This window comes from Seriola aureovittata, chromosome 4, assembly GCF_021018895.1.
Source record: "Seriola aureovittata isolate HTS-2021-v1 ecotype China chromosome 4, ASM2101889v1, whole genome shotgun sequence".
In the NCBI taxonomy this organism is placed as follows: domain Eukaryota; kingdom Metazoa; phylum Chordata; class Actinopteri; order Carangiformes; family Carangidae; genus Seriola; species Seriola aureovittata.
Genome location: NC_079367.1, coordinates 22275995 through 22301806, shown reverse-complemented (window position 1 = coordinate 22301806; position 25812 = coordinate 22275995). Strand labels below are relative to the sequence as shown.

Here is a 25812-nt window from a genome sequence, read left to right as displayed (position 1 = left end):
AAAAACATATTAGGTTTATGCAGAAAATGATTTTGTACGGTATCATGAGGTGAGAAGGTTGTTTGTGTATGAATGTGTGATTTGGCAATGACACCCATACAAATGAACCTCTTACTCTTGACCTGTTCCAGAACGGTGTGGGAAAACAAACACTGATATGAATGAGAAGAGCCATGCAGTGTTTGGACATTTTGTCCTGCAAATTGTTTCTGTTCGTGGCAAGCAGCTGCCTGCTGTTTGGATCTCTTCTGAGCGATTAAAAGAAAGCTAGTCTGATTGAAAAAGAGGAATGCATTTTGTCCAAACGAAGATGAAATACTGGAGCAAAGAAGAAACCACTGTAGTAGGACAGGTGAAGATAATGAGGGAGAAATAAAGCAGAAAAGGGGAAAGGAGGAGAAAAAAAAAGGTGTAATGAGAGAATGGTAGAGACAGAGTATCATCTGTCTTCGCTGTCCAGCATCTATCCAGGATGCCTTCCTCCTTTCCCCTTGAGTACACTACGCCTGGCCTTGGCCGAGCTAATTGATAGCCTGTACGTTAATTTAAGTCAGACATGAGTGGCTGCTATTAATGAAGGTGAAATTTGCTGGCCTGACAGTGAAGTGAGGGTTCACGGGAGAGTGATCTACAGCCTGAGGCACAGTCTAGAGGCAAATGCTGGAGTGGTGTAGAGTAGAGCAGCCATCACATTTCAAGAAGGCATTCACTGTGAACTCAGAATGAATCCATTTTCACAGTAAAATTACCTCTATAAATTGGTCTAGGACCCATTTTCAGTGTGTAGAGTAGAAATGCGAGCAGAGTTTTCCTCCTCAATTGCTTGGACAAAACTCATAGAGGATAATGATGAAGTGAGCAGGAGGGTTCACTCTACAATGGCAAACTGAAAGATTGAATCTGTTTGTGCTTTATCTGCTCAGATCGATGGGTGCGTCCACACCGGCAGCCTATTTGCATTTAGCCTCCGTAATTGCTGGCATTAATAGCACACACATTTACAAAGTATTGTCAGCCATGAAGTGATTATGGTAATCAGTGGATGATTTCGAAAAGGCAATTTTAAACTGCTATTTTTTTTTTTTTTTCTCAAATTAGTTGATCGACTTCAATCATCTGAGTACTCTGGGGAAGAGTGGCCATGAATTATCTGTGTTAATGACAGGTTTTTAACCGGGAAAGGGTGTTTGTACTATGATGTGACAAAGCAAATACACACGTGTTATTTGTTTCAGCATGTTTGTCAGTAGCACAATGCCGAGGGGGTCATGTTGATGTAAACCACGCAACGATTACCTGGTGAGATCAGACTCCTGGGGAGAATGCTAAGTGCTAGTTGTCACTGTGGCACGGTGAGGTCAGAGGTCCCTTCCCTCAGCAGAGCGCTCACATGTCACCTTTCTGCTATACAGAGGCTCTCTGCCCCATCCGGTCTTATCTCCCCCCCCTCTCCCGTTTCTCCGCCCCTCCCCTCCTGCCCTCATATTTAATTCAGTAGGAGTCCAGGGAGCAGGGGCAGTGTGTGTGGGTGACTTCTCGAAGGCTAGACTGGACACTGGCCATTCGTAGTAGCTATAATAGCATCGGTTCTCCCAGTGACCGAACTATCTTGGTTCGTTAATCTAAGACACAGTTTAGAGGTAGTAGACATTTTAAGCATCTTTTTTTTTTTTTTTTTTTTTTTTTAGAGGGGGGGGTCTGTGCTGAAATGGACGCAGAGGATACAGTCACGCATGAGTGCAGCTCCTATCTCTTCATTTAAAGACCTCTTTTAGAGGATGCTTTCTTGTGGCTTGTTATGTATCCCCCCCACATATGAACTACCTCCATTGCCGCTATCATGCACTCTATTATTCAGTTATTCATGGCTTGAGGCTGAATAATGAAAGATGGTGAAAAAACACTTCACTCTGTTTCTCCCACTCTCTCTCTCTCTCTCTCTCTCTGTCTCATTCTCTGTCTCTTGACTGGATTGCTACTTAGTTCTTGACTCTTATTGAGCAGGGGCGTCGGCGTCGGTCTAGTCAATAATATTGGAAGAAAAGTCATTTAAATGACATTTAATATTCAATAATGCTAATGCAAATTGAAAATGATTAGCTGATCAATGCTAATCAAATTGTCTAAATCAGTGTCACACAGTCTTCCTCACAGACACGTTCATACAGGGCACACGTGCACACAAGCTTTTCTTTTTGTGCATTCCCACCGAATACAGAATCCTACGTTTTTACACTTCCCAGCCATACAGTGTGTTCGGTGAGAGCCTCGGCATCTTGACAGTGATCTGTGCCATCAAAGAGCCCTGAGTGATGCGGCACATGAATACAGAAGTAGCTCATTTGACGGCTGCGGTGGAGCAGAGGGTTGCACAGCACGGCGGCTGCGATTGCCACCTCTCTGTTCTGCTCTTTTATGTGGCTGTGGGAGATGGAGGTGTTTGAAGACAAAGATAAGGCTGGTGTTGTGACGCTGTCAGCCACCGCTTCATTCTTCAGCTACAGTCATTTGAAGGCAAGAAATCCAGCTCTGAGACGTGCTGAGCGGAGACGGGGAAGCGGCCGTGATCTTTATTTAATTACGTGTGATACAGACAGAGGTGATTTTCTTACATCACCTGAGATCTCACTGCGGGATTATGTTTGTTGAGAGTTCCACACATACAACATATGGTTCTTGTTGTGTAGTGGGTCGTCGATTATTGGGGGAAAGCTTTGCCTCTGTTTTTATGTATTGCCATATGAATTAGCCTTTGCCAAACACACAGTGATTTTACACTCATTTATTTTGATGAAGACTGACACATTAACACAGAATACCTGATCACAGTAATCTATCCTCCCATGCTCCACATGTACCTGCTTGGCTGTGTGAGTCCAGCAGGGGGCAGACCACCAGACAGGCAAATCACCATCTTATGGAAGCTGTTATCTGTATGTGTAGCCCTAACTGAGAGAACTGATAAAACCACACACACTAATTGGGTTTTACAGCAACCGCGGTCTCACAGTGCTCCTTCATTACCCAGGGGACAGCGCGTCTTGTTGTTTCTGTGTTCAGACATACGGGGGGTTTACAGCATCGGTGTGTGCGTGAGTTAGTGTTTACACGTGTGCGCCTGTATCATAGATATGTGTGTCAACCACCCCCACTGATCTGAGAGTGCAGTGTGTGTGTGTGCAATCAGGGATTCCAGCAGAGACAAGAAACAGCTCAAGTGGTGTCTGCAGCCACACTAAATGTCCACCCCAACTAAAGAAGTCCCCCCTAATGGCTCCCCAACGCCCCGCTTTCTGGGGTTAGACATGACGATTTCAAATGTCACTGAATCACAGTGACCTTTCAAGGACCTGGAATTAATCAAAGAAAAAAAAAAAAAGTGCCTTCAATCTTAAATGGCAAAAAATAGACAGTTTTGATCCAAGCATTAGATTTAATCGTTTTCAATCAGTTTTGTTATAGTCCCTGTTATGAATAATGTGCTATGTATTTTGAGATGCACAAAATAAGATATTTTGCGAAAAATGAATCTTATGTGCCTGTAATTTCTTAATGATTTCTGAGGAAGAACTATGTAATGTGGAAGTAATTATACGGAAAACCTTGAAATCTCCATTTAAACTCAAGTCAATATTATTATTGGAAACTCAGTTGTCAATATGTGTTGAATTGCATATAATTGCCTGTGGATAAGTTTTGTATTTTTTAATTTTCAGCTGTCCATCGACTAAACGACAACTTATCTTGCAATCAATTGGAATGAATTAATTGGATGTGTACAAATTGAACGCTGTCTATCCATCTGTCTTCTTATTAGAAGTGATTAGGAATTACTTCTTAATTCTGAAAAACTATGAACTTGTAATAACCTTTAAAGCGTTACCAATATTACTTCAATTATAGATTTCCAATGACTGTCTAGACTTTAGACATGAAGTGGTTGAATTTAAATCTCAATCATGGGAGAGTAGTAAAGCCTTGTTGCTTATTATCAGCCAGTCTCCCTTAATGTCCTCCGTGTTCTCTGTGGGTGAAACACACTACAGAATAACACCTGATTTTATCTCCTCACTCTTACAAGACACATGCACACAGCTTTAGTATCAAACGCTCATGAGCGTCGTCAACATTCCCACTCCACCCCCTTCCCACCTTCTATCTTTAGCAGTTCTGGCTCAGTAGTTCTAGCTCATTGAATTATTAGCTAATTGCCAGATGAAATCAGTATTGATTGTGTGTTGCACAGCAGCTAGTGGTAATAGTAGTATATAGCTGGTCGCAAACTGGATTCTCCTACTGTGTGATATGAAAGCTGTGGACTGTAAAGATAAAGGACACTGTGTGGGTGGAAGTGAAAATGCTTCACCATGCACACACGTGCACACACGTACACACACACACACAGAGCTTACGCACAAACACGCATACAGTGTCTTTGCTGCAGAATCTGTGCCCCGGAGAGCCATGGGATCACTGTGCTGTGCTGCTGTTGAGCCACTGTCTTGTCCTTGCTATGTAGGTCATCGGTGCCCTCCAACGATATCTTATCCCATCTGCAGTGCAGTCAATACTGTTGACAGAACTCCAAATAGCATCGGATTAGAAGTTGCCTCATTAACTTTGTTCCTTTGCCTAAATGATTAACCTCACATCTCCAGCCTACAGATATCTATTGGACAAGTTTGTAGTACTGACATAGTATGAAACAGTACTGTTTAATCTGCCTTTTTGATGTGGTGCCTGAGAAAATTTAAAAGGGTTGGGATAAACCAAGAGGACAGAAATGGAGAGGTTTATAAAAAATAAATAAATAAATAAATAAAAGGGGGGAGGGCTGAGGGGCAAAACAGGAATGGTTTAGACACAGCGCTCTGCACTGATCCTGAGCATGGCAGCCAGTGGTGTGTTTCAGATTGTTTGCCATTTGCATGATAATATGAGCATGGATTGACTCTGCATTGCACACACACACACACACACACACACGCGCACACACATGCACACACATCCGCGTGCGCACACACACACACACACGGGTTATTACATACAGACTGGTGGTTCCAGCAGGCCAGATTACCTGGGTGAGTATTCTGGGTTTTACTCCATGCCCTGAAATGAATGAAATCCCCCCCCATTAGCACACAGGTTACATAAGCCTGGTGTACAGGTATATCCAGCTGCACTGAGGCAGTAAGCTGATTACAGATGGAACTAACACAATTACTCCTCTGTAATATAATTAACATGAATTGGATTGTAAAATAAGCAACCGGACTGTCATGCAGATTCTCTGAAGATGCAGACCTCTTCCACAGAATGACGCCAGAGAGGCCATAGCTTCCGTAAATCATATAAATGCTCTGCTAAGCTAGTTAATGTCAAAGCACGTCAGCACACACCCTGACTTCTGTTGCATCACATGTAAATACACAAACACGTGAATCAGCTATACGGTAAATCTTCTGTGTGTGCATTGCAGTTTTGTTTTTTGTTGTTTTTTTTATCGGAGGAATGTAATGGACTGCATATGCGTGTAACTGCTATTTCAGTACAGTATGGAGTGATCAGTTCGCCATTAGTGCTGTTGGTGCATTGCTCTGCCGTGTGCGGGGCAACTGCTTTCCATACAAACTGACAGACTCTGCAGCACAGACACTTGAAATTGTAATTTGTATGTGTATGAGTGTGTGGTACTTAGGTGAGCCTAATGTAGCAGTGATTTGCTGAGCAGGCAGCATCACTGCAACAATTTATTCCAAGTATTTAGATATTATGTGCCGCATTCAATCATGCTTCCGCAGACACACATAAAGTATATAACACATCTCCAGGATGATAGTAGTGCTGGTTGTACTGAGAGGAATTTTTCAGATGCGCATTTCCGACTAAACTGTGAATTGCTTCCTCCTCTTCAGTCATAAACAGCTCACATATATACGCCCTGGGACATGGAGATGGATAGAAAAAAAAAATCTCTCTCTCCATGGGTGGGGCTGTTGTAAAGGTCATCTCCGCATCCAGTTTAATTTTTGCTCTTCCTCAAGAGTTAAGATCTATAAAGTGATCAATAAATCTCTTTAAATGTCTCTGCATCTAGGCTCCATGTGATTTAAAACCTGCCTTATCAGTTTTCTTTCTTTCTGTTCACACTGACAGACCTCAGCCATCCTCTGCGCACAAATCTAACTGTATCCCCCCCTGCCCAAGCCACCCACGTAGAAAATGGCCAGACCTTTATATTTGATGGATATCAGAACTGGTTCAAAGTCCTCTATAAGGTTCTGGTCCAGAGCCACCGGATGATTCCTGGTATGGAAAATGTGTCACCTGTGATCTACAGTGGGGAACAAAGTGTCCTTAGGTGTGGGATTCTTCCTTTCAGGCGGTATTGATTGAAGGAAAGATGATCTGAGGAGGCCATTAGGAGGATTGGGGAGGTGGGGGGGGGGACAGGCGAGGAAGGGCTGTGATGAACACCTCTCTAATCATTATGCCACGTACAACACTGCCTACAGCATCAGCCTCACATGCAGATTCGCATACGCACACAAACACACACAGGCAGCCGGACAGTAAAGCAGGATTAGTTCCGACTTTACAGCAGCAGTGTGTGAGATTGCTCTGCTCTTGCGTTTGTTTAGATGCGTGTGTGTATGTGTGTGTGTGCCCATTTGCTGCTGCCATGTTGTGGCGTCTGGCTCAACACATGACTGCACACCACTGATGGGTGGGGCTCTGTCACAATGAGCACAAGGAGACACACACACACACGCAAACACACAGACACGCACGGACGCACTGAATTTTTTAGGATGTCTCCCAGTATCTTTGTGGTCCAGGCATGTAGATTGGTGTCTTGGGAGGAAAGCTGAATACAGTAAACTGGGCTATGTACAGCTGTTGTGAACACCTCCTTTCCTCCTCCTGCTTGTCCTGCAGCACGGTGTGGAGCACACTTGCACTCGGGGCTCATCAGACTAAGCTAGATAAAAGCTGCTCAACTCCAGCCGAGAGCTTAATTAAAACGGGGCCGCCATTGCAGAGTGACACCTTTTACAAGCTCCTAACGGCGCTCTGCCCGCGGTTACTGCCAATCCAATTATAGACCAAAACAATAAAATAGACACGGAAGCAAATAGGCTGGTGTTTAAAAAGAGAAGAAAAAAAAAAAAAAAAGAGAGAGGTGGGAGCTATTAAAGATTATATGAAGATTCCAACAGTGGACTGCAGAACAAGGCTGCATGGGTTTCATTTTCACCAGAGATGCCTGTCTAAGTGTGCCACACTGGATAAACGACTCAGCATCTGTGTGTGCGTATGTGCGTGTGCGTGTGTGTGTGTAGCCTCTGAGAGAATCAAGCCCCGTTCTCTCAGCCTGGACACAGTTCAGCAGCATTCAGGGGATTATCTTTCCCTGTGGAAGGTCACTACCTCAATGTCATTAGGCCAGAGCCCACACAAATATACTGAAGACACACACACACCACACACACACACCACACACACACACACACACACACACAAACACATGCACACACGCCTACAGACTGTATTTCAGACTTTTTTCTTTTCTTCTATCTTTTAGCATTGTTCCCATTTTCAAGTTACTCCTCTGGTGTGACACTGTCACAGCTGGATTTGTGACATCTGTTACACCTGCATAGCTACATGAGAAAACTGTTGGGGGTTATACATATTAACCATAAGTTGACAGAAAGAGATGGTGAGGATGAGAAATAATGAGATATTAAGAAGAGAACAAGATGGCAGATGTGTTTACTCGTCAGGGAAAAGTTCAGTGACTATGTCTTTCATTTTCCATTCTAAGACCTGTGGGTTCTCCCAGACATAATAAATAGAAGGTTGAGGGCTGCATTAGCGTCCAATTGTTTGGTAACTCATAACCAAAAAGTCAGAGTTAATGAAAGACCTATGCTTCTGACGTGTTACACAGTGCTGATGCAAAGTGATGTTTCTCTGCCTGAGTCTCCTCAGGCATTTGAGACTGAGTTAAATTTATATCCTGGGCAAATAGGAAACCATGGCCATGACCAACCTGTTACAGAATTTTATTTTTGATGAAAATCAATACATCCAGTCATAGCAAGATGTAGGGAGTCTGCTCTTCTGAATGTTCCAAAATACAGCATATGATTCAGCTCTCACCATGCCTACTCAGCCATTCCCTCGCTTAGCACTATTACTCTCTCTCTCCCTCTCTCTCTCTCTCTCTCTCTCTTAATCATAATCCTCCAGCATCTTCTGTACAATATGATCTATCACGTTCAGATAGGACCGATGCAATAGGAGACTAATTTCTCAGAGAGAAGACATTAACAGGAGGCATTTGCCTGTCTGCCTGAGTGCACTACCTCCTCCTGTCTCCTTCCTCTCACTCTCCTTCCTCTGCCCCTCTTCCTTTACCCGATGCAGGAAGCAGCCCCACCTGCTCTATCATGATGCCTCACTACCTCTGTCTGCGCTGCCTCGTGTCTGTGCTGTCCCTCCCGTCTGCCTCTCCTTCCTTCACGTCTTACTCCCCCTTCCGGCTGCCAAGTGTCCATTCTGGACTGAGCACAAGCATCAGCACAACATCATGCCTTATCTGAGCAGGCACAAAGACCCATGGGCACATTGTTTGTCAGTATCAGCCAGCTCCAGTTTCAGCACACTGTATGCATCTGCCAAGCCCCCCCAACGCATTCATGACCATAAACAAGAAAACAGAATGAAAGCTGGAATGGCCACCAAAATCATTTTTGGGCAAAATGCATCTTTAATTGTAGTGCCTGTTAATTACAGAGTGCTATGAGAATAGGAAAAGATAGAAGGAGGATACAGCACATCGCTATTTATTATGCAAATGTATTCCATTTTAGAAACAATTAAGTGATTAGAAAGCTGTCGCTCTCTGCTGTCTTTCTTCTCCTTGTCCTTACTTGTCTTTTTCTTTGCTTTTCAGCATATTACTGTAATGAAGCCATTACTTCTTCAAGTGAATTTTAATGAGTTTTTAACCAACATTTTAATGAGCTATACATTACCATAAAGCATGGATTAGGCTAAATTGAATTGTGCGTGTGTGTGTGTGTGTGTGTATGTGTGTGTGTGTGTGTATGTGTGTGTGTGTGTGTGTGTGTGTATGTGTGTGTGTGTGTGTGTGCGTGTGTGTGTGTGTGTGTGTGTGTGTGTGTATACAGTGGGGTCCAAAAGTCTGAGACCACTTTCCCATTCACTTGAACGAGGTGGTCTGTATGTACGTGTATGTACGCGTGTGTTTTGGCATTGTTAAAGAGTGTAAAGGAAACAGGTTCATTAAGAGTTAATTATATTGTCTCTCAGGAGCGGCGCCACACATTTTTCCTGGATCGGGCAGCAGAATCGCCCACTGTGGTCTCACTGTCATTACTGTGCCGCCCAGGGGCTTGTTAGGCCAAATTAGGGGTGCTGTTTGAAAAACGAGCTTTGAATGGGGGCTGCTGTTTAAATAAGGATGTTTGTTTAGGCTTATCTACTGAATGAGAGGTAGAGGCACAGTATGCGGCATGAGTTTGATGGAATGCACTCCATTCATTTATAGTCAGCCCCATCTATTCAGCACCTTTGTACTCGTCGCCACCTCTTCTGTTTGACCTTGATCAGGCATCCTCTCATCATTCCCTGTTCTGTTGGGTTATGTCTTGCCTCTTTTCTCTCAGCATTCTCACAAGAGTGCACATGCTCTGTCTCTTTCATTCCCTCCAAGGCTCTATTAAAGATGCACATTTCATATGATATCACCACCTGTGATTTCTCCCCACTATGATATCACTGCCGGCCATATGATTCTCTTTACCTTCACTCTTTTCCATATTTCCTGCATCTTATCTGTGAAAGTGACAGTGTTATTTACAATCCCCGAGCCCATGGATTTGCAGATAGGGGGAGTGGTGGAGGAGATCATATCAGGCTCGGCCATGGTCTACGGAGAATGATCGGGTGCGCATGTATATGGCTTCATCTGCACAAGCTCATCTGCAGTCAGCAAAGAGAGAGCTCTGACAAGCCCGTGAAAGAAAGTGGAGGGAGCAAGATGCAACGCATGGGACAATGCTATGGGATTGAAAAAAAAAAAAAAAAAGATGAAATTTAGGAGATGGAAGAAAAAGAAAGACAGCGAATGACCCCTGATGGTGGTGGGAGAGAATGAGCCAGACAGAGAGAGATGGTGATGAGTTGTGCTAATGATGAGAGTCTCTACTCGGTTCTCAGAGGGGGTACAGCCTTAGGCACCGCCAGACGGACATATTTTTGCAGCTGTTTCTCTGGTCTGACCTGCAACCCCTCAGTGGAGGAATATAGGGGATATGTGTGAACCTGCTGCTTGCCTGCCTGCTGAGGGGGTAATTTCTGCATCTAGATGGGGGGGCAAAGGTTAGCTCTGGCCGGTGGGAGGGCAAATGAGCGAGTCAGAGCCGGGGAAAAAGCTTGCATCCAGACAAATGGGGCACGTCTCCTTTCACAGTGTAATATTATATAGTGAGGCATTATCCTTCTTCTGCCCTCAGCATCAACAGTAATACAAAACGCCAATGACAGCACATAGAGTAGGTTTGGTATGTTTTGTCAAGTGACATATATATTGCCTCTCTTCTCTAAGGGTGGAATTGAAAATGGCGGTATTGTAATAGCACTCTGCCGGATGAAGCGCAAAAAGCACTCGAATGAAATGATATTATAGCTTGGAGCTACCTCTCTACAACTCTCCCTGTTTATATGTGTGTGTTGTGTGTGCGCGCGCGCGTGTGTGCGTGTGTGTGTATGGTTTATTTTCTAATCAGAGTGTGGGTAGAAGGTGGTGGTTCTGGGTGCCGGGGTATGGCCCCGGGCTTCTAGCTGTTGTAATCTCTCTCTGTGTTTCTTAGCCTCTGACTCAGGAGAGCATCTGTGAAAGCACGGAGGGGCCTTTCTCTGCAGTAAATAGAGAGGGAGAAATAATAACAACCACAAACATCCACATTTTCAGTATTACAAAAAGATACCAAGCCCTGCAGCTTTGGCGAATGCCTCACAGTTTGTCAGGTTTGTGTGTAGGTTCTCGTGCGTGTGCCCAATGTCCATCAAAGTGATGTGAATGTCAGAGCGGAGGAAAAAATTAGATTTTAGACATCAGTCTGTGATGTTGTGGCAGCGAGTGCAACCTTTGTGAACCAAAGCTAGGTACGCTCCTGTAGGTGAATGTGTTTGTCAGCACTTATCTCAGTATGCTGGCTGGAAGCTTCAGTCAAGGCTCCCCACTAATCTTACCGACAAGCAGTGTCATCCTCCAGTGAGTAATATCTCGGGTGGGAGAAGAGGGCGCACTGTACAAAATATCTCCTCTCATCCTGTCCTTGCCCTGCCACCTCTGTTGCTATGATGCCGGCTATTTGTGTTGTCATGTATCTGCGTCCGGCTGTTTTTTTTTTTTTTCTTTTTTTTCTTTTTGTCTTTTTCAGGTTAAAACACACACATGTAGACCTCCCTAATGTTTGCTGGCACAGCCCCCCCCCCCCCATCTGTCAATGTAGGACAATCTGGTTTACAAAGTAACTGTGTGGGTGTCTCTTTTGTGTTTTTATTTTGGCAAAGACTTCCAATCTCAACCCCTTGGCTGTTTCACAGTGCGAGTTGCAACCTGAATCCCTCCCCTCTAAGTTCCAAGGTGTTGAAACAGTGCCAGCTGAAGTAGCTACAAATTTGCCATGCTTTGCCCCCTGCCTGCTGCTCCTTCATTCAAATCAGCCCACTCCTCTGATATTTGGGGGAAATAAATAAATAAATGAAATAAAATAAAATACGAGAGGCAAAGGCAGATTAGTATTTTTCAGATATGGTTTCTTTTTAGCCTCCAGCCGGATTGACAGATGTAGCACTTGCCAACAGAGAGGTGTAAATGTAAAAATATATAAATATTAATAAGCAAGTGAGCAAGACAGAAGAGTTTGGGGCCTGCTGGAACTCCGCGGGAGGTGAGATGTTTTCGGTGGAAGATGAGTTGAATGTTTCAGGGGGATAGAAAGGCAATTACCTCACGTCTGTCGACCGATTCGGGCCTGAACGCCTACAGGGCCTCAGAGGTGGAGAGTTCAGTTTCAGCAAATACACAGACCCACTTAATGATACACTCGTATCAAATGCACCTCACACAGATTAACAGAGAAAACAGTCATGTTATGGTTCTAACATTAAAGCGCTCGCTTGCCTTATGATAGCTGACATAGTGTATTGTAGCCCATGGAGGTGCCTGCAGGCGACCACAGAAGAGATACAAACTCATACTGTAATGGAGCAAGGCAAACTTTACACTGAGGGGATGAATATTTGAGTTGAGTGTGTGCTTTAACCGTAGGAGGTTGACCTTGAGGCCAGTGGCCTTGTAGTTAGGATTAGATAGTGTACTAAAGTCTATTTGGATTTGGCCCTCCCCTCATTTACTTAGTAAATGTATCTGCTCAGAGTCTTAGTATTAGCAAGCCCTGAACCAACACAGGGCATAATCCTTTGACCAGTGTTGTATCATCTGTTTGTTTGCTTGTAGCCGTTTGTAACCCAGTGTTTGTCCTGTCCTCAACAAGTGTGTGTATGTTGTATTTTATATGCTGCAGCATGTGCCGCTTCTCTGTTTTTTTTTTTTTTTTTTTTTTTTTTTTTTGCTTTGTTTTGTTTTGTGTTCTACTTTTCGGGTATTTATTTAGATTGCAGTGTAGGGATGCATTTACTGTGACGTACTGTGTAGTATTAGATTAGATTAGACGGCATGGCACGAGCACGGTAATGATGCACCTAACCAGTATTTCTTTTGTCACTGTTCTGTTTCAGAGAAAATTGATTCTGACAAAATCCCATGGGTGCTATCAGCAATGAATGGAAAGGAGCAATTAAATCCAATGTGATCTTGAAAACAACAGGCAGTGTATGGTCCGAACCAGACTATGATTTTAAGCAGCGGGACTTCTGTTTGTAATGCAAATACACAGAACCCAGTGGTGGTGGCTGTTATGCCCACTCTGGCCAGGGGGTCTGCCACTCTGGAGCTGGCTAATTACCTTAGCTCTTTAGATTAAAGGGCAGCCCTGCATGAGAAAGAGAAAACCTCTACTTCTACCTCTTGTATATTCTCTCCTATCACCCCTGTGTAAAGGTTTCATTTGAATTCATGTCACACCGAAGTCCCACTCTGTACCCCTGCGCATTCCCAGGATAATTGGGTTGAAAGCTTCCTCCATTCCTCCGCCCTGCTTCCCCTTGGTCTAAATAAATAAATAAGAAGACAATGGCTGCTCAGCTTTCTGTAGAGAGGGTAAGAAGAGTGAATGAAGAGATGAGAGAAGCCTGGAGCGCAGGGACGAGTTATCCCCTCTTATAATCCCGGCCATCCCTTCCATTGTCCCCTGTGCCACGTGAAATTTACATAAGGACCTGTGGTGCTGCCCTTAATTTAGCCCTCCTCAAGCATCTTCAAACATCATCCAACAGGCTCAGTCCTTTTATCCATCAGAGGAATCACGTGTCCCTCGTTTCTGCACAGATGGACACGCTGCTGAAGCTGAAATTCCTAAAGTGCTACTCCATGGATTAGATTTATTGTAGATCAAATGGTGAAAGATCTGTTTGAGTACACACAGCGGGGAAAACCGGAGTGACCCCCAGTTTGTACCTTTAAACCTTTTTTTAATTGCATTAGGAATTTTGTATGTTCACTCATTAGTATGGATGTTGCATCCTGCTCTGAATACACCATTAAGAAAGTATTTCATTTGTCAGTTAGTTTAGTATGTTTGTGTATGTACACTTACATTTCTGTGCTTGTGTGTGTGCGCGTGTGTGTGTGTGTGTGTGACATCATTTTTGGTTGTTTGATAATGAGCCGGTTGTGTGTGTGTCACTGAGCACTATGCAGGCTGAGGGGCTATCTCTGTGATGAAAGGCCTACCTGACGGTGATTAGATACAAGGCCGCAGTTGTTCATCAGACCACCCACTGGTTTTCTGTGTGTTAGCGCATATCTGGTTGTGTGTAAGTCTGAGTGTGTGTACATGCCAGCAAAGTGAAGCAGTGTTGCACCCCTGTGAGCTCTCACATGTGAATGACACAAGGCTTCAGGGCGTTCTGTCTCTGTTTGTTCTGCTACCTCCACAGGGACCTCCATTAGCTCCAATTAGCTTTCACTTGTGCTTGCCTAGTCAGATGAAGCTGCACATCCCATTTAAATAGCCACAATGAATGCTGCATGCATTCACGCTGTGTTGTACAGGCAATGTAATACATACAAAGAAAAATCGTAAACTTAACCATAAAAGCATTTACATTTAAAAAAAAAAAAAAAAGAAGAAAATGCAATCTTCCTGAACCATTTCCTCCTTTTTTCCCCTCAGTGCTGCGAGACGACTTCAGACAAAACCCTACAGATGTGGTGGTGGCAGCAGGAGAGCCAGCGATCCTTGAGTGTGTTCCTCCCAGAGGCCATCCTGAACCCACCATCTACTGGAAGAAGGACAAAGTGCGAATTGATGACAAGGATGACAGGATCACCGTGAGTATCATGACCGTCTGGTTTAATAACTGGACTGAATAGAAAGAACATTTGTCAACGTCGACTGTGTATTTAATGGAAAATTTTTTTTTTCTTTAGATTCGAGGAGGGAAACTTATGATCTCCAACACAAGAAAGAGCGACGCTGGCATGTACATCTGTGTGGGCACCAACATGGTCGGAGAAAGGGACAGCGAGACAGCACAAGTCACAGTGTTTGGTACGCTTTATTTCTCCAGTTCTCCTGAAATTGCTTCTCTTCATTGATGGAACGGAGCGACTTCCATACACGTTACTGCATATTCTCAGTTACTGTGTAATGGGAATATGTCTGTAATGTACGTCAAGCTCAAAAGTGGGAATACTTTCAGGTCAAGTGTTTTTACAGAGTTGTATACATGCACTGTGCATCATAACTGATATTTAGCCATGAAGTTGTCAAGAAGTTATAAAGGGTGAGAATGGAATATAATGAAAAAAAGTGATCGCAGACTGCTAACGAACAGAATACGAGTTATTGAATATTATTATTATTGAGTTATTAGAGAAGGAATTATTCTTTAGTAAGAGTCACAAACTGACATAATGAAATGATCTTTTTCTGTCCTGCAGAGCGACCAACTTTCCTCCGGAGACCCATCAACCAGGTCGTCCTGGAAGAGGAGACAGTGGAGTTTCGCTGCCAGGTACAAGGAGACCCCCAACCCAATGTGCGCTGGAGGAAAGATGATATCGATGTTCCCCGTGGGAGGTAAGCACCTGTGAAAAAATATTTTATTAAAAATGTATTACTATTTCAGGGGAGAGAATTTCTTAAGACAATGGTAAGATTATTTCCCCTCTTTCCTCTAGGTTACAGTATATGAGCAGCCAGTTTTGAGTGTGTGTTTCTCTGTGCATACTAGAGTGTATGTGTGTGTTTGCGTGTGTAGTACTGCTGTGACAGGCTGCACGTAATGCAAAGGAGCTGATGTCAGTCTGAGTGACTGTTTCAAACTAATGATAACTCACACTGCCAGCTCTCACCTGGCTTGGCTGCCACGGGGCAATAAATAGCCCTAATAGGCTGTACACAGCGCACATTACACATTCTGGATAAAATGACTCCAGCTCTGGGTGCCCCAGAAAACAGCTGCCACAGCCATAACAGGGGTAGACAGTGTCTCATGTCAAGGAAGGGCTCGACATGAAGACAAACAGATATTGAGCTCGACAATTAAAAGTGAGTGACAGGTAAGTGGGCAGGCGGGTAGAAAAGTAGACATTAAGAGGAGCAGGAAAAGGCAGCGGAGACAGACAGAATGACAGGAGATACGAAGAGACAGGTATAGCAACTGACGTGACCCTCAAGTGTCTGTTTACAGGTGCAGCTGTTCAGGTGAAATCTTGGCACAGGCACCTCCGAAACCAGGCGATAATCACTCCCTCCCTCACACATTTAACCCCCACTCAGACTGTGTACCCTCACTGACACGACACACGCACACACTCATACTGGCAAAAACAGAGACTGATGTAAGAGAAAGCAACAAAGGTCGGTAATTTACAGACGCGGGCTAGCTCCATTGCGAGCTGAATGCTGTCTGATGTCCTGTAAGAAAAAAAAGCCTCAAATGATATGGCGATACTGTTCTCGTTGGGTCCTGTGTGTCAGCCTGTTGCTTCACCGTGCGTCACCGGAGTCGCAGTCAACAGCGGTGTCATTGTCAGGAGTGGACTTCAAAGAGACCAGCGTTCTGTCCCCAGCCAGCAGGCCGGTCACACACGGCTTGGATCACGTCATAAAGCATACACTCAGCGGACCTGACATCTCTCAAGGCTAGCTGCAGAGCCGAGCGTGGGCGGGTTGTTTGTGTCTGATAAGGATTTGGTTCACTGGGCAGTGGGGCATGAGCGCTGTGCCAAAGCAAACACATAAAAGTGTTTCACTCATGTCTTTGATAGGGAGTTGGCTCTGGAAATGAGTTCATTTTGTACACTAATTAACAGATTTATAATGGAGTAGGATGAGTGTCATGTGCCCGCGTCCTTGCTAACAGTATCATCCCTTTGAAGTTCAGCCTTATTTGGATATGGAAGAAGAACTGAACACATGAAAAAGATACTGCCAAAATTAATAAACGATAAATATCGCAGTGGTTCTAATCACGTTGGGAGAACTTTTGTTTTCCTCGCTATATTTGATTCTCCAGTTTTGCTTTGAAGCGGGAAGCAAGCACGAGGACTGCGATATTCTAATTCTGACATTTTCTGCTGCCTTTGTTGCGTGCCAAAAAGAAGACTCCTCATATTGTTAAGTGACGATCTGTTCCTGCTTTCTCTACTTCTTATCCTCGCTTAATAAACATCAAACATGGCTACTGTCTGACTGACAGAGGAATTGTTTGAAATCCCATGCAAGAATAGCTTCCAGTTATCAAACTGGCAAGTGCTCTGAAAGGGGAAGAAAACAAAAAACAGCCACTGTAGCACAGCTATTGTGTCACTACACTGTGGGCCTCTGTAGCAGGATCAGTAGTGGTCCTCTCCATAGGCACAAACGACTGAAGATCAAACACTTTTATATGCAGAAGGGGTTGGTCTTTGTTTGCTCTTTATCCGAAAAGGTTACACTGTCCTTATTATTATGGTAAGCTGTAGAAAGAAAGATACTTAGTGAGGCCATTCCTTCTTTGCCATCAAATTGTTTCAACTTGTCTTTGCAGGTCCCTTTACACACACACTGTGTCTTTCTGTTGATGTTTGTGTGTGTGCAACTTTTATACTAGGAAGAAGGGAAATGGAGCCTCAGCTGAGTAAACAGGTCTTTAATATGCTCAGTGGCTCCAGCAGCCTCCCAGGCAAACACACGCACACGTTGGCACATAGACATAAAGCACGCCAGGATGGCACTGGCTTCAGTCTCTGTGGGAGGGAACAGGAGATAGAGACAGCACAAGAATGGTTTCACTTAGAGGACAAAGACAACAGTGCTGCTCTTTTTACCTCACTGTGGGTATTTTCCTGTGTTTGTAAAAATCTTATCACCAAACAAGCTTATCTGCTCTGGGACACTTGTCAACTGGCTTTAGTGCCGCAGTGTAATAAAGTAGGTCAGCTCCGTATTTTTTCTCTATACATTATGATGAGCAATCCCCGGAGATATCCCTGTGAAACTATTAAAATTACAGTCTGGCACATGTCAAAGTGTGCACCTGGAAACTGTAAATTAAAATGTCATGGAACAACAGGTGCACTATTACTATAGGTGGATTAATTATGATTGGGGATTTAGATATTTCTCTGTATGTTAAGGAAACACTGACTCTTGACCGTATTCTAATTTTTGAAAATATTCAGGTTATTTATAAGAGTTGTGTAAAGCACTGTCATTCATATTTTCTGTATTGCACAGTATGGAGCATAGCCCAATTAATGATTCGGTACTTAACCTTAAATTTTATTTGTGGACAAATTCTCCTTTGGACAGGATTACTATTCCAGGGGGGAACTCTTCTTTCTAGCCTTTATTTCAAGTAATGCCAAATTACAGAAGCTGTTTTTTTTTTTTTTTTTTTTATAGAGACAAAGATCTCAAGTTCAAATTGAATTCCTCCCTGTAAGGAGAAGACCGGAGTCTATGAGGTGACAGTGTTAAATACATGTAGTCCACTACACTTGAAATTAGTTATAGGAAGGCAGACCAGCCAAGACAGAATAATTACCTGTAGCTGAAATTAGATCAGCCCATTTTATGAGCTTGCAGGTTCTGGCTCTTGTAATGGCTTTTTTTTTTTTTTTTTTTTTTCATCATGTGGGCTCCCGAATAGGACTGCATGTTTCCATCAGGTCACAAAAGCCTTTTCAACTTTCTCCATTGTCACACAGAACTCCTAACCGTGTGCTGAGCTAATGAAATAAAATACAAGGTGTCTCGTGGGACAGGACCTAAATTATGAGCGGACCGATAAATGTGCTGAACAACAGTTGGTAATTGGGGCTTTAATTGTTGCTATGGTAGGAGGAGAAAAATCACATGTATGCACTCCGGGGCGGTATTGAAATCACTGACCAGCACATGTAATATTAAAATCACCCAACCTCCCCTAGAGAAATACATCCAGCACAAAAGGGCTTCACTCTTTTTACCAATATACATACGATTAGATTCAGATGGTGGAGTATAGTGTCTTCCCTGGGGAAAATCTTTGGCATGTGTCTCAAAGCAGCTGGATAGCAGCATGTATCTCAAAATACTGTGAAGACTCAGACAGACTTACAGAACATACTGTATCTATAAAGCCCTTTCACAATATGGCTAAAATTGAAGTCCTCAATATTCAGTTGTGCTTACTTAATTTTTACCAAATTTCTTATTTGTAAAAGTGTCAGATATCAGTATCAGTATCAGATTAATATCCATCTGTTGAGCATCTCTGAGGAATCTTGAGGAAATTACATGATAGCTTCTCCTACATCAGAGAGCCAGGAGAAGAGTGTGGGAGAGAGAGATTCGTCTCTAAATGGAAGTCTGTGCATCCCAGTGAAAAGACTGTAGGCAGTGTGTGTGTGTGTTATCTCCCACTGCCTACCAGCTCAGTGTGTGTAGCCCAAGTTGTCACCTCCTTTGCTTTCCCTCTCCCTCCTCATTTGCTCTGGCCCCTTGTGCCCTCTCCTGTGCTTTATCAGAGCCCCTTTGGTCTTGCAGCCCCCCCCCCCGTCCCTGTTGACCTCCACACTACAGCCCCTGCAACATTCAGCAGAAAAGCTTCTCTTTCTCACTCAATCCCTTTGTGGCATGTGCACGTGTGTGTGTGTGTATGTGTGAGTTTGTCTATGATAGAGGTGTGTGGGTCATTCTATTTGAGAGAGCTGTTAAAGCTAGTGTGACAGCAGCGCCTTTCTTATGCTGACCATCCAGTTTCAGTGATTTCTCACCTCCGCAACTCAGCAGAATGAAAAGACGGCAGGCTACGGTTCCTGTCTCCATTACTTCCCTTGATATATAAGTGGATACATCTGGTATTTATGAGAGCGCATGTGTAAGGGCGCTGGTGAGAGGAACGGCAGCAGGATGGTTGGGCGGATATTTTATCTTTGAGGTTTATTGACCCTGATTGTATCCATAACAGTATGATACTACATCGTGCAGGAATATAGAAAATACGATTCAGCATTAATTAAAAATGTGCAGTTGATCATTCATTATGTATCAGAGCTTTTCATTCACCTTCATGGAATAATAGAGAAACAGCCCTCTTCTTGCTTCGCTAGCACCATTGCAAAAAAATACTGTAGTTCTGACTTTCTCAGTGCTTCCAGTGTTTATGCACCCTTTGTTCCTCACACACACATACACACGAATGCACTGAGAGAGAAACTGCGCTTCCACGAATCAGTCAGTGAGCTGCACTTTGCCGTTTCTTTTTTTCCCGCTCGATCTGCAGCGTTTTTCCAGCGCAACCATTCCATCTGCTCCAAACCACTTTGACTAAGTAAAGACTCCACTGCTGCCAGTGTTGCTGTGGTGATGAGTAGAGGACAAGACAAATTTAGGATGAATCTGCCGCGCCCCCCCCCCCAGCCACAGGGTTTGAAATCTTGCCACACTGATCTTTGATTAATGTTGGATAAGGTGATGGATGTCAGTCAGACTGTTGGGAAGGCCCTGACCCTGCTAAGCCATGAGGGCTGCCAAGAAGGAGCGCAGCTCTGGCTAAGGGCCTTACAGAAGGAAGATGAGAAGCAATAGCAGTTAATTGATTCCCTCTCATGGGTGACAAGGCCTGGACAGGTAGACTCCAGCTCCTTTGATCAGGATGAGGTAAAGTAGCAGTCAGATGGTGTAAAACTGGATCAGACTGTCAGAAATAAATGGAGCAGAGAGGGTACTTTGTGTCAGGGCAGTCAGGCTAGAGACTGGGCTGGAATTAGTCCTTTACTGTATCTTGAGTCTGACTGGTGGTGCACACCCTTTCAGTCTACTGCCGGGCCCCATTCACCATGTACACAGAGGACAGGCAGATAAGATCCTCTCAGGTTTAGTCATTTTGTGGATAAGTGTAGACACACACACACAACCATGAGATAAGATTCTCTTAATGTGAGTACATTGGCACAAGTCTGAAGGTGGAACACGGGTGACTGTGTTCCTGATAGACAGTTTAAAGGCAAATCCTTTAAGATGATCTGTGAGATGTAATGCTTTTAAAGTGTGTCCAATAAAGTTTTCATCTCAGTTACAGCCAGCTACGTGCAGCTAACACATCAAGTTGACAACCCAGGGGGGAAAAAATTGCTTTTTTGACTTGGCATTTGCTTACATTCCCATCACTCCTCATCTCCCTGCTTTAGTGAATGACTCTGCACATGTGTGGATATGTGTTGGATGATTGTATACTTTGTTCTCCGTGTGTGTGTGTGTGTGTGTGTGTGTGTGTGTGTGTGTGTGTGTGTGTGTGTGTGTGTGTGTGTGTGTGTGCAGTGTGTGTGTGTGCAGTGTGTGTGTGTGCAGTGTGTGTGTGTGCAGTGTGTGTGTGTGTGTGCAGTGTGTGCCTTTTCTGTTTGAAAAGGGAGGGAGAGTCCGGCAGGGTGAACTTGGCTCTTCCATCCTTTCCACAGCCCTTCTACATGTGCAATTACATTCCTCCTCTAATAGAGAACAGAGCTCTACCCCAATCCAGTCGCAATAAAGAGCTACTGTTCCCTCGCTGTGTGTACTTGCATGTGTGTGTGGCCACAACTACCTCTTATCCCTGAGTATTTCCACTCATCTTGTCATCTAGGCTGATTCCATATAGGAAGTTGATTACAGATTGACTGGGCTCATGTTTCCCTCTAATAAGTCATGGACCAGCCTGAGGTTCTGTTTTGAGAGATTGATGGAGACGAGACCAAGAACAATAAGCATGTTGTCCGATATGTGTATATGTGGGTTCTCCAAGGTGCCAGGGCTCGATGGGAGGCTGTGGGAACCTGTAGGCGCAGTTGAAATTTCTGGCATTTCAATAAGTGATGACAATATCTGTAGCTTTCATGCCTGTTCTTGTCATAAAGTGAAAGATCAAATCCCCCATCCCCCACCCCCCAGGAGTTGCAATGTTTTGATTATCAGTCCAGAGGATGAATCCTGTTGACTTTGTCATCCTCTGGCTGTGTCTTTAGTGACATCATGAAGTGAATGACCTTGGTAAACCCTGGAACACTCATACACATTGAAACTAATGACATTACCCATCAGCCATGGCTGTACTTTGTCTTTAGTGCTAATCAGCAAGCGTTAACATGCTAACACGCTACACTGAAATGGTAAACATGGCAAACATTATGTGTCCATAACATCAGCATGTTATCATTTTAGTTCAAAGCATTGTTGTACATGAGTACAGCCTCACAGAATTGTGAGCATAGCGGTAGATGCTTAGTCTTAGTCTTTTACTATATTTTAATGGAAAGGCTGCTGTGGATCGTGTGAGTGCTGCTTCTGTATCTCATTAAAATGGAGTTCTTGATTGAGACTGGAGTGAAAAAACAGGAAAGCTACAGTGGCCTGTAAAAAAAAGGGTGTCTTCAGTGTCTTCTTTGTTTACACAGAGCTGGTTAGCGTGGGTTGATTCAGAGTACTGGGAACAATTTCCTTACTCACTTGATCTCATCATGGTTTGGTCGGGATTCAGGTGTTTTCCCGAAGCCCTAACTTGTCCCTGTCGCTCTTTTGCTCATCTCTCTCTCCTCTTCCAAGTCAAGAGTTCATGTTGTGCTACCCATCCTAGCCGGAGGGCAGGGTGTATGAGGATGCTCTTCCTATTAGCTTGTTTGTTTTTCATCTGACAGCAGGCTTGTCCCAAAAGGTGCTGCCTCATTCCTTTGGATGCCACTCACTCAGAGTCAACAATAAATGCTTTATTCACGTCCCCTACCATTACCTGAACTGTACATCCCCTCTCTCTAGAACAAAGCATTCAGTCATGACTCAGTCAAATAATCATTATGGCTCCTTAAGTACCTGTGTGGAGAGGTGGAACTGGCAGTCAGAGTTGAGGAATGTGCTTCAATAAAGCTGCCTTTGAATGCTTGCTCAGGAAATGTCATAACAGCAGACGAAAAAAATAAGACATGGATAGACAGGACAGATTAGTTTTGCAGCTGCCAGTGGCAAGCAGCCATCAATACACCTGATGGTCGAGCAGAGGGGTCTTTCCGAGGGAAATGGACCATAGCATACTGTTACTCTAAAGTCACTTCAGAAAGTATTGCTGTAAACCATAGTTTATTGCCACATCTGTGTAATGTATTATTCAGAGTAAACACTTTTATATTATGTAGACGCCCCAAGTATAATACATCTTTTTATGAATCCTTATCTTTTTTCTGAATATCTTCGGAGCCAAACATTAATGTAGCTTGTTCCTCTAGGTCATCCAGAAGCTATTAAACACACATAGTGTTGTGCTGGGTGGCGTCATTACAATGAACATGGCCAGTGTAGTTTGTTCTGAAACCATTCTGTGACTGCATTTTCAATCTCTGAGGGGGGGCTGGCTCTGTGTTGGGCAGACATCACTGCTCATGGTTTTTTTATGTGTTTATAATAGTTGTTTTACTACAAGTGTGGAGTTTTTTGGCACAGAGGCATACGTTATAATAAAAAGATGATATAATGGTCTTGCCTTTTGTTCAAAGCCCTTGTGTGAATTTGAAAAATTTAGACTCGGGGGATTCCATTTGGTTCAATCAAAAATGACCCTGTGGCGGACTGCAGTGCATACATGCAACACATACACTGCACCAGTCCCACCAATACAAACTAATAATTTAACATCTTCCATAATCGTGTAAAATATTTACCGGGATTTAAAGGGGCAGCGTAGTGTCAAGCTCAAATGGAGTGGCCCTTTTTATCTGCTCATCTCAACTCTGTTCTCGGTGTCTGTGAGTGACAGACTGTGGACAGCAGACAGGTTGTCAGGCTGACAGACCACCATCACGCAGCCCCACAGCCCCCTGCCACCACACACTGCCAGGCCAGCAACCCCTTCAATTACAGACTCGAACCACAAACCAGAGTAGCATCACCCTCCCCCTCACCTGCCATACAATTCATACAGGTCTAGACACACACATACAACCATCTGCAAACACACAGAGACACAGACATTTCACGACTGCAGTGGAATTGAAACCAGGGCCAACTTCGCTTTAGAGTAGCTGCTGTATTGATTCAGTCAGTTAAAATGCCTTGTAATAACAAGGCGTAGCTCTGTATAGATTCATTGCAAACGTACATTTGTGCGCATATAGTAGACGCACAAAGGAACAGTTTTGCACACGCTCACACAAACAAACCCCTGAATATGGTTTAAACAAATATATATACACAGAGAGAAAGAGAGAGAGAAACATCTCATGAATATTGAACGAGTTTTGTGGGTTCCAACTGAATGCACACCTCTCTGTGTGTACTGTGTCTCATTGTTGAATAATTGATCCTCCTCCTTGCAATCTCCATTTGTCAGAATGAACAGTTGTACTTCTGTCTACCTCTCCTAGAAGAAATACACTTTTCACGGCAAACCGCCAGACAATTCAACAGTTCATGGCTGAAATACTGAAGCACGTCTTATTTGTTCGCTGGATTAATGTTTTATCTGAATTTGTAGTGTTTGCATTTGAAGCTGAATGGGCGACTTGAATTTCATGATATTACGTCTTTGTTGACAGGTATGAGATCAAGTACGACAAGGACGACTATGTGCTGAAAGTGAAGAAGGCGTCCATTAACGACGAGGGCATGTTCACCTGTGTGGCAGAGAACCGTGTGGGAAAGCTGGAGGCCTCTGCCACGCTCACAGTCAGAGGTACAAAACTCCTTCGTTCTCTGTTATTTCTTTCACATAAGCTCGCACATAACAACACTTAGAGAAGTGACGGACCATTGAGGTTATTGCACTTATAAACCCGTATGAAATTTAGATTGGCAGTTTACTCCATAGGGTCTCCTTTACACAAATGGAAATCCAGAATGCTGACTCCCACAGCCAAGAGAGATGTAGACAGTCTATGAATCTGTTTAATTATTTACATTTCCAAGTGCACCGTCGACCCACTCTGACGCCCCCCCACCCCCCCCCCCCCCCCCCCCCACCCCTGTTGTGGTGGTCCGCTAGCCACGCTAACCCTCCACGCTGTAACCACAAAGTCAGCAAAGCCATTTCACAGATTACTGGTGCACACCGCCAGTCCCACACCTGGGGTTTGCAAGGTTAATAAAAACATTCTAACCATAATTTTCCCTCTTCCCTCTCACCGCTCTTCTTCCCATTAAACCCAAGTGTTTAAGGTCCCAGTGGAGCGCTTTAGAGCGACACAGGGGGCCAGAGGGAGATAAAACAAAGTCTGGCTTGATTTCTCTTTTATACCCCTTTTGGAAGCTGTTTTTTTAAGTAGCATCTTTGTGCTTTACTTGACAGTGAAGACGCGTACAGTAACACATTAACACATTAACACATGCAGTCTATTGTGTTTTGAAGAACCACCTGCATCAGTGTGGGGGTTTCAGAAGCCCCAGTCTCTGGATGTAACCCACACGCTGTCTTCACATAGTCTTTGGAATCTTTTTTTTCTCTCTCTCTTTCTTCCTCTCGCTCTCTTTTTTCTGCCCTGTCCATCAGCACTAGTTATAAACACACCCTCGCCTTGCTATTATAAACACACACCACCTGTAGAATTGTAGATTTCATTAATGCGAGCAGTGAAGATCCAGTAGTGTATTTGTCTCTGAAGAGCAGAAGTGTCTGCCCCTACAGGGAATTGAATGCAATTCAACATTGTTGACCACCAGTGGGCGCACATTCCCGAACACCTCAATCATTCAGGTCTGAGACAGAGAAACTTTGAGCTTATCAAAAAAAAAAAAAAAAAACTCTCCAGTGGAAAAAAGCTACTGGATCCTCACTGTCATTTTTCCCTGTGCCAGAAATGTGTTGGCCCCAACACAACATGTCATTCGTTCTGACTTTGATTTCTTTTTGTCTTATTTTATTTATGTTTGTTCTGTTCGTTTTATGTGTTTGTGTGTGTGTCTTAATTTGTTTCTTTTGTGTATCCACTCTTCCATTGTTGTGTCTCCAGCTCGCCCTGTCGGTAAGTACCCATCCCTCTGATTTGATCCCATCCTGCATGCCCTCTCCATACACATTACTGCACCTGACTGCTTGACAATCAATTACCATTGCTTTAAAATGACTGCAACACGGGTGTTACATCACATTGTCTGCCCT

At 43.8% G+C, this 25812-nt stretch overlaps 1 protein-coding gene across 1 annotated transcript in view; it reads left to right on the top strand.

The window, feature by feature from the left end:
• robo2 (roundabout, axon guidance receptor, homolog 2 (Drosophila)) overlaps positions 1-25812 on the top strand; it is a 161868-nt gene that overhangs the window by 86884 nt on the left and 49172 nt on the right. Inside the window, exons 3-7 of the mRNA XM_056373705.1 lie at positions 14397-14554; positions 14654-14774; positions 15167-15305; positions 24254-24390; positions 25664-25675. Coding sequence (XP_056229680.1) covers positions 14397-14554; positions 14654-14774; positions 15167-15305; positions 24254-24390; positions 25664-25675 — 567 coding nt within the window. The remainder of the gene's footprint in view (positions 1-14396; positions 14555-14653; positions 14775-15166; positions 15306-24253; positions 24391-25663; positions 25676-25812) is intronic.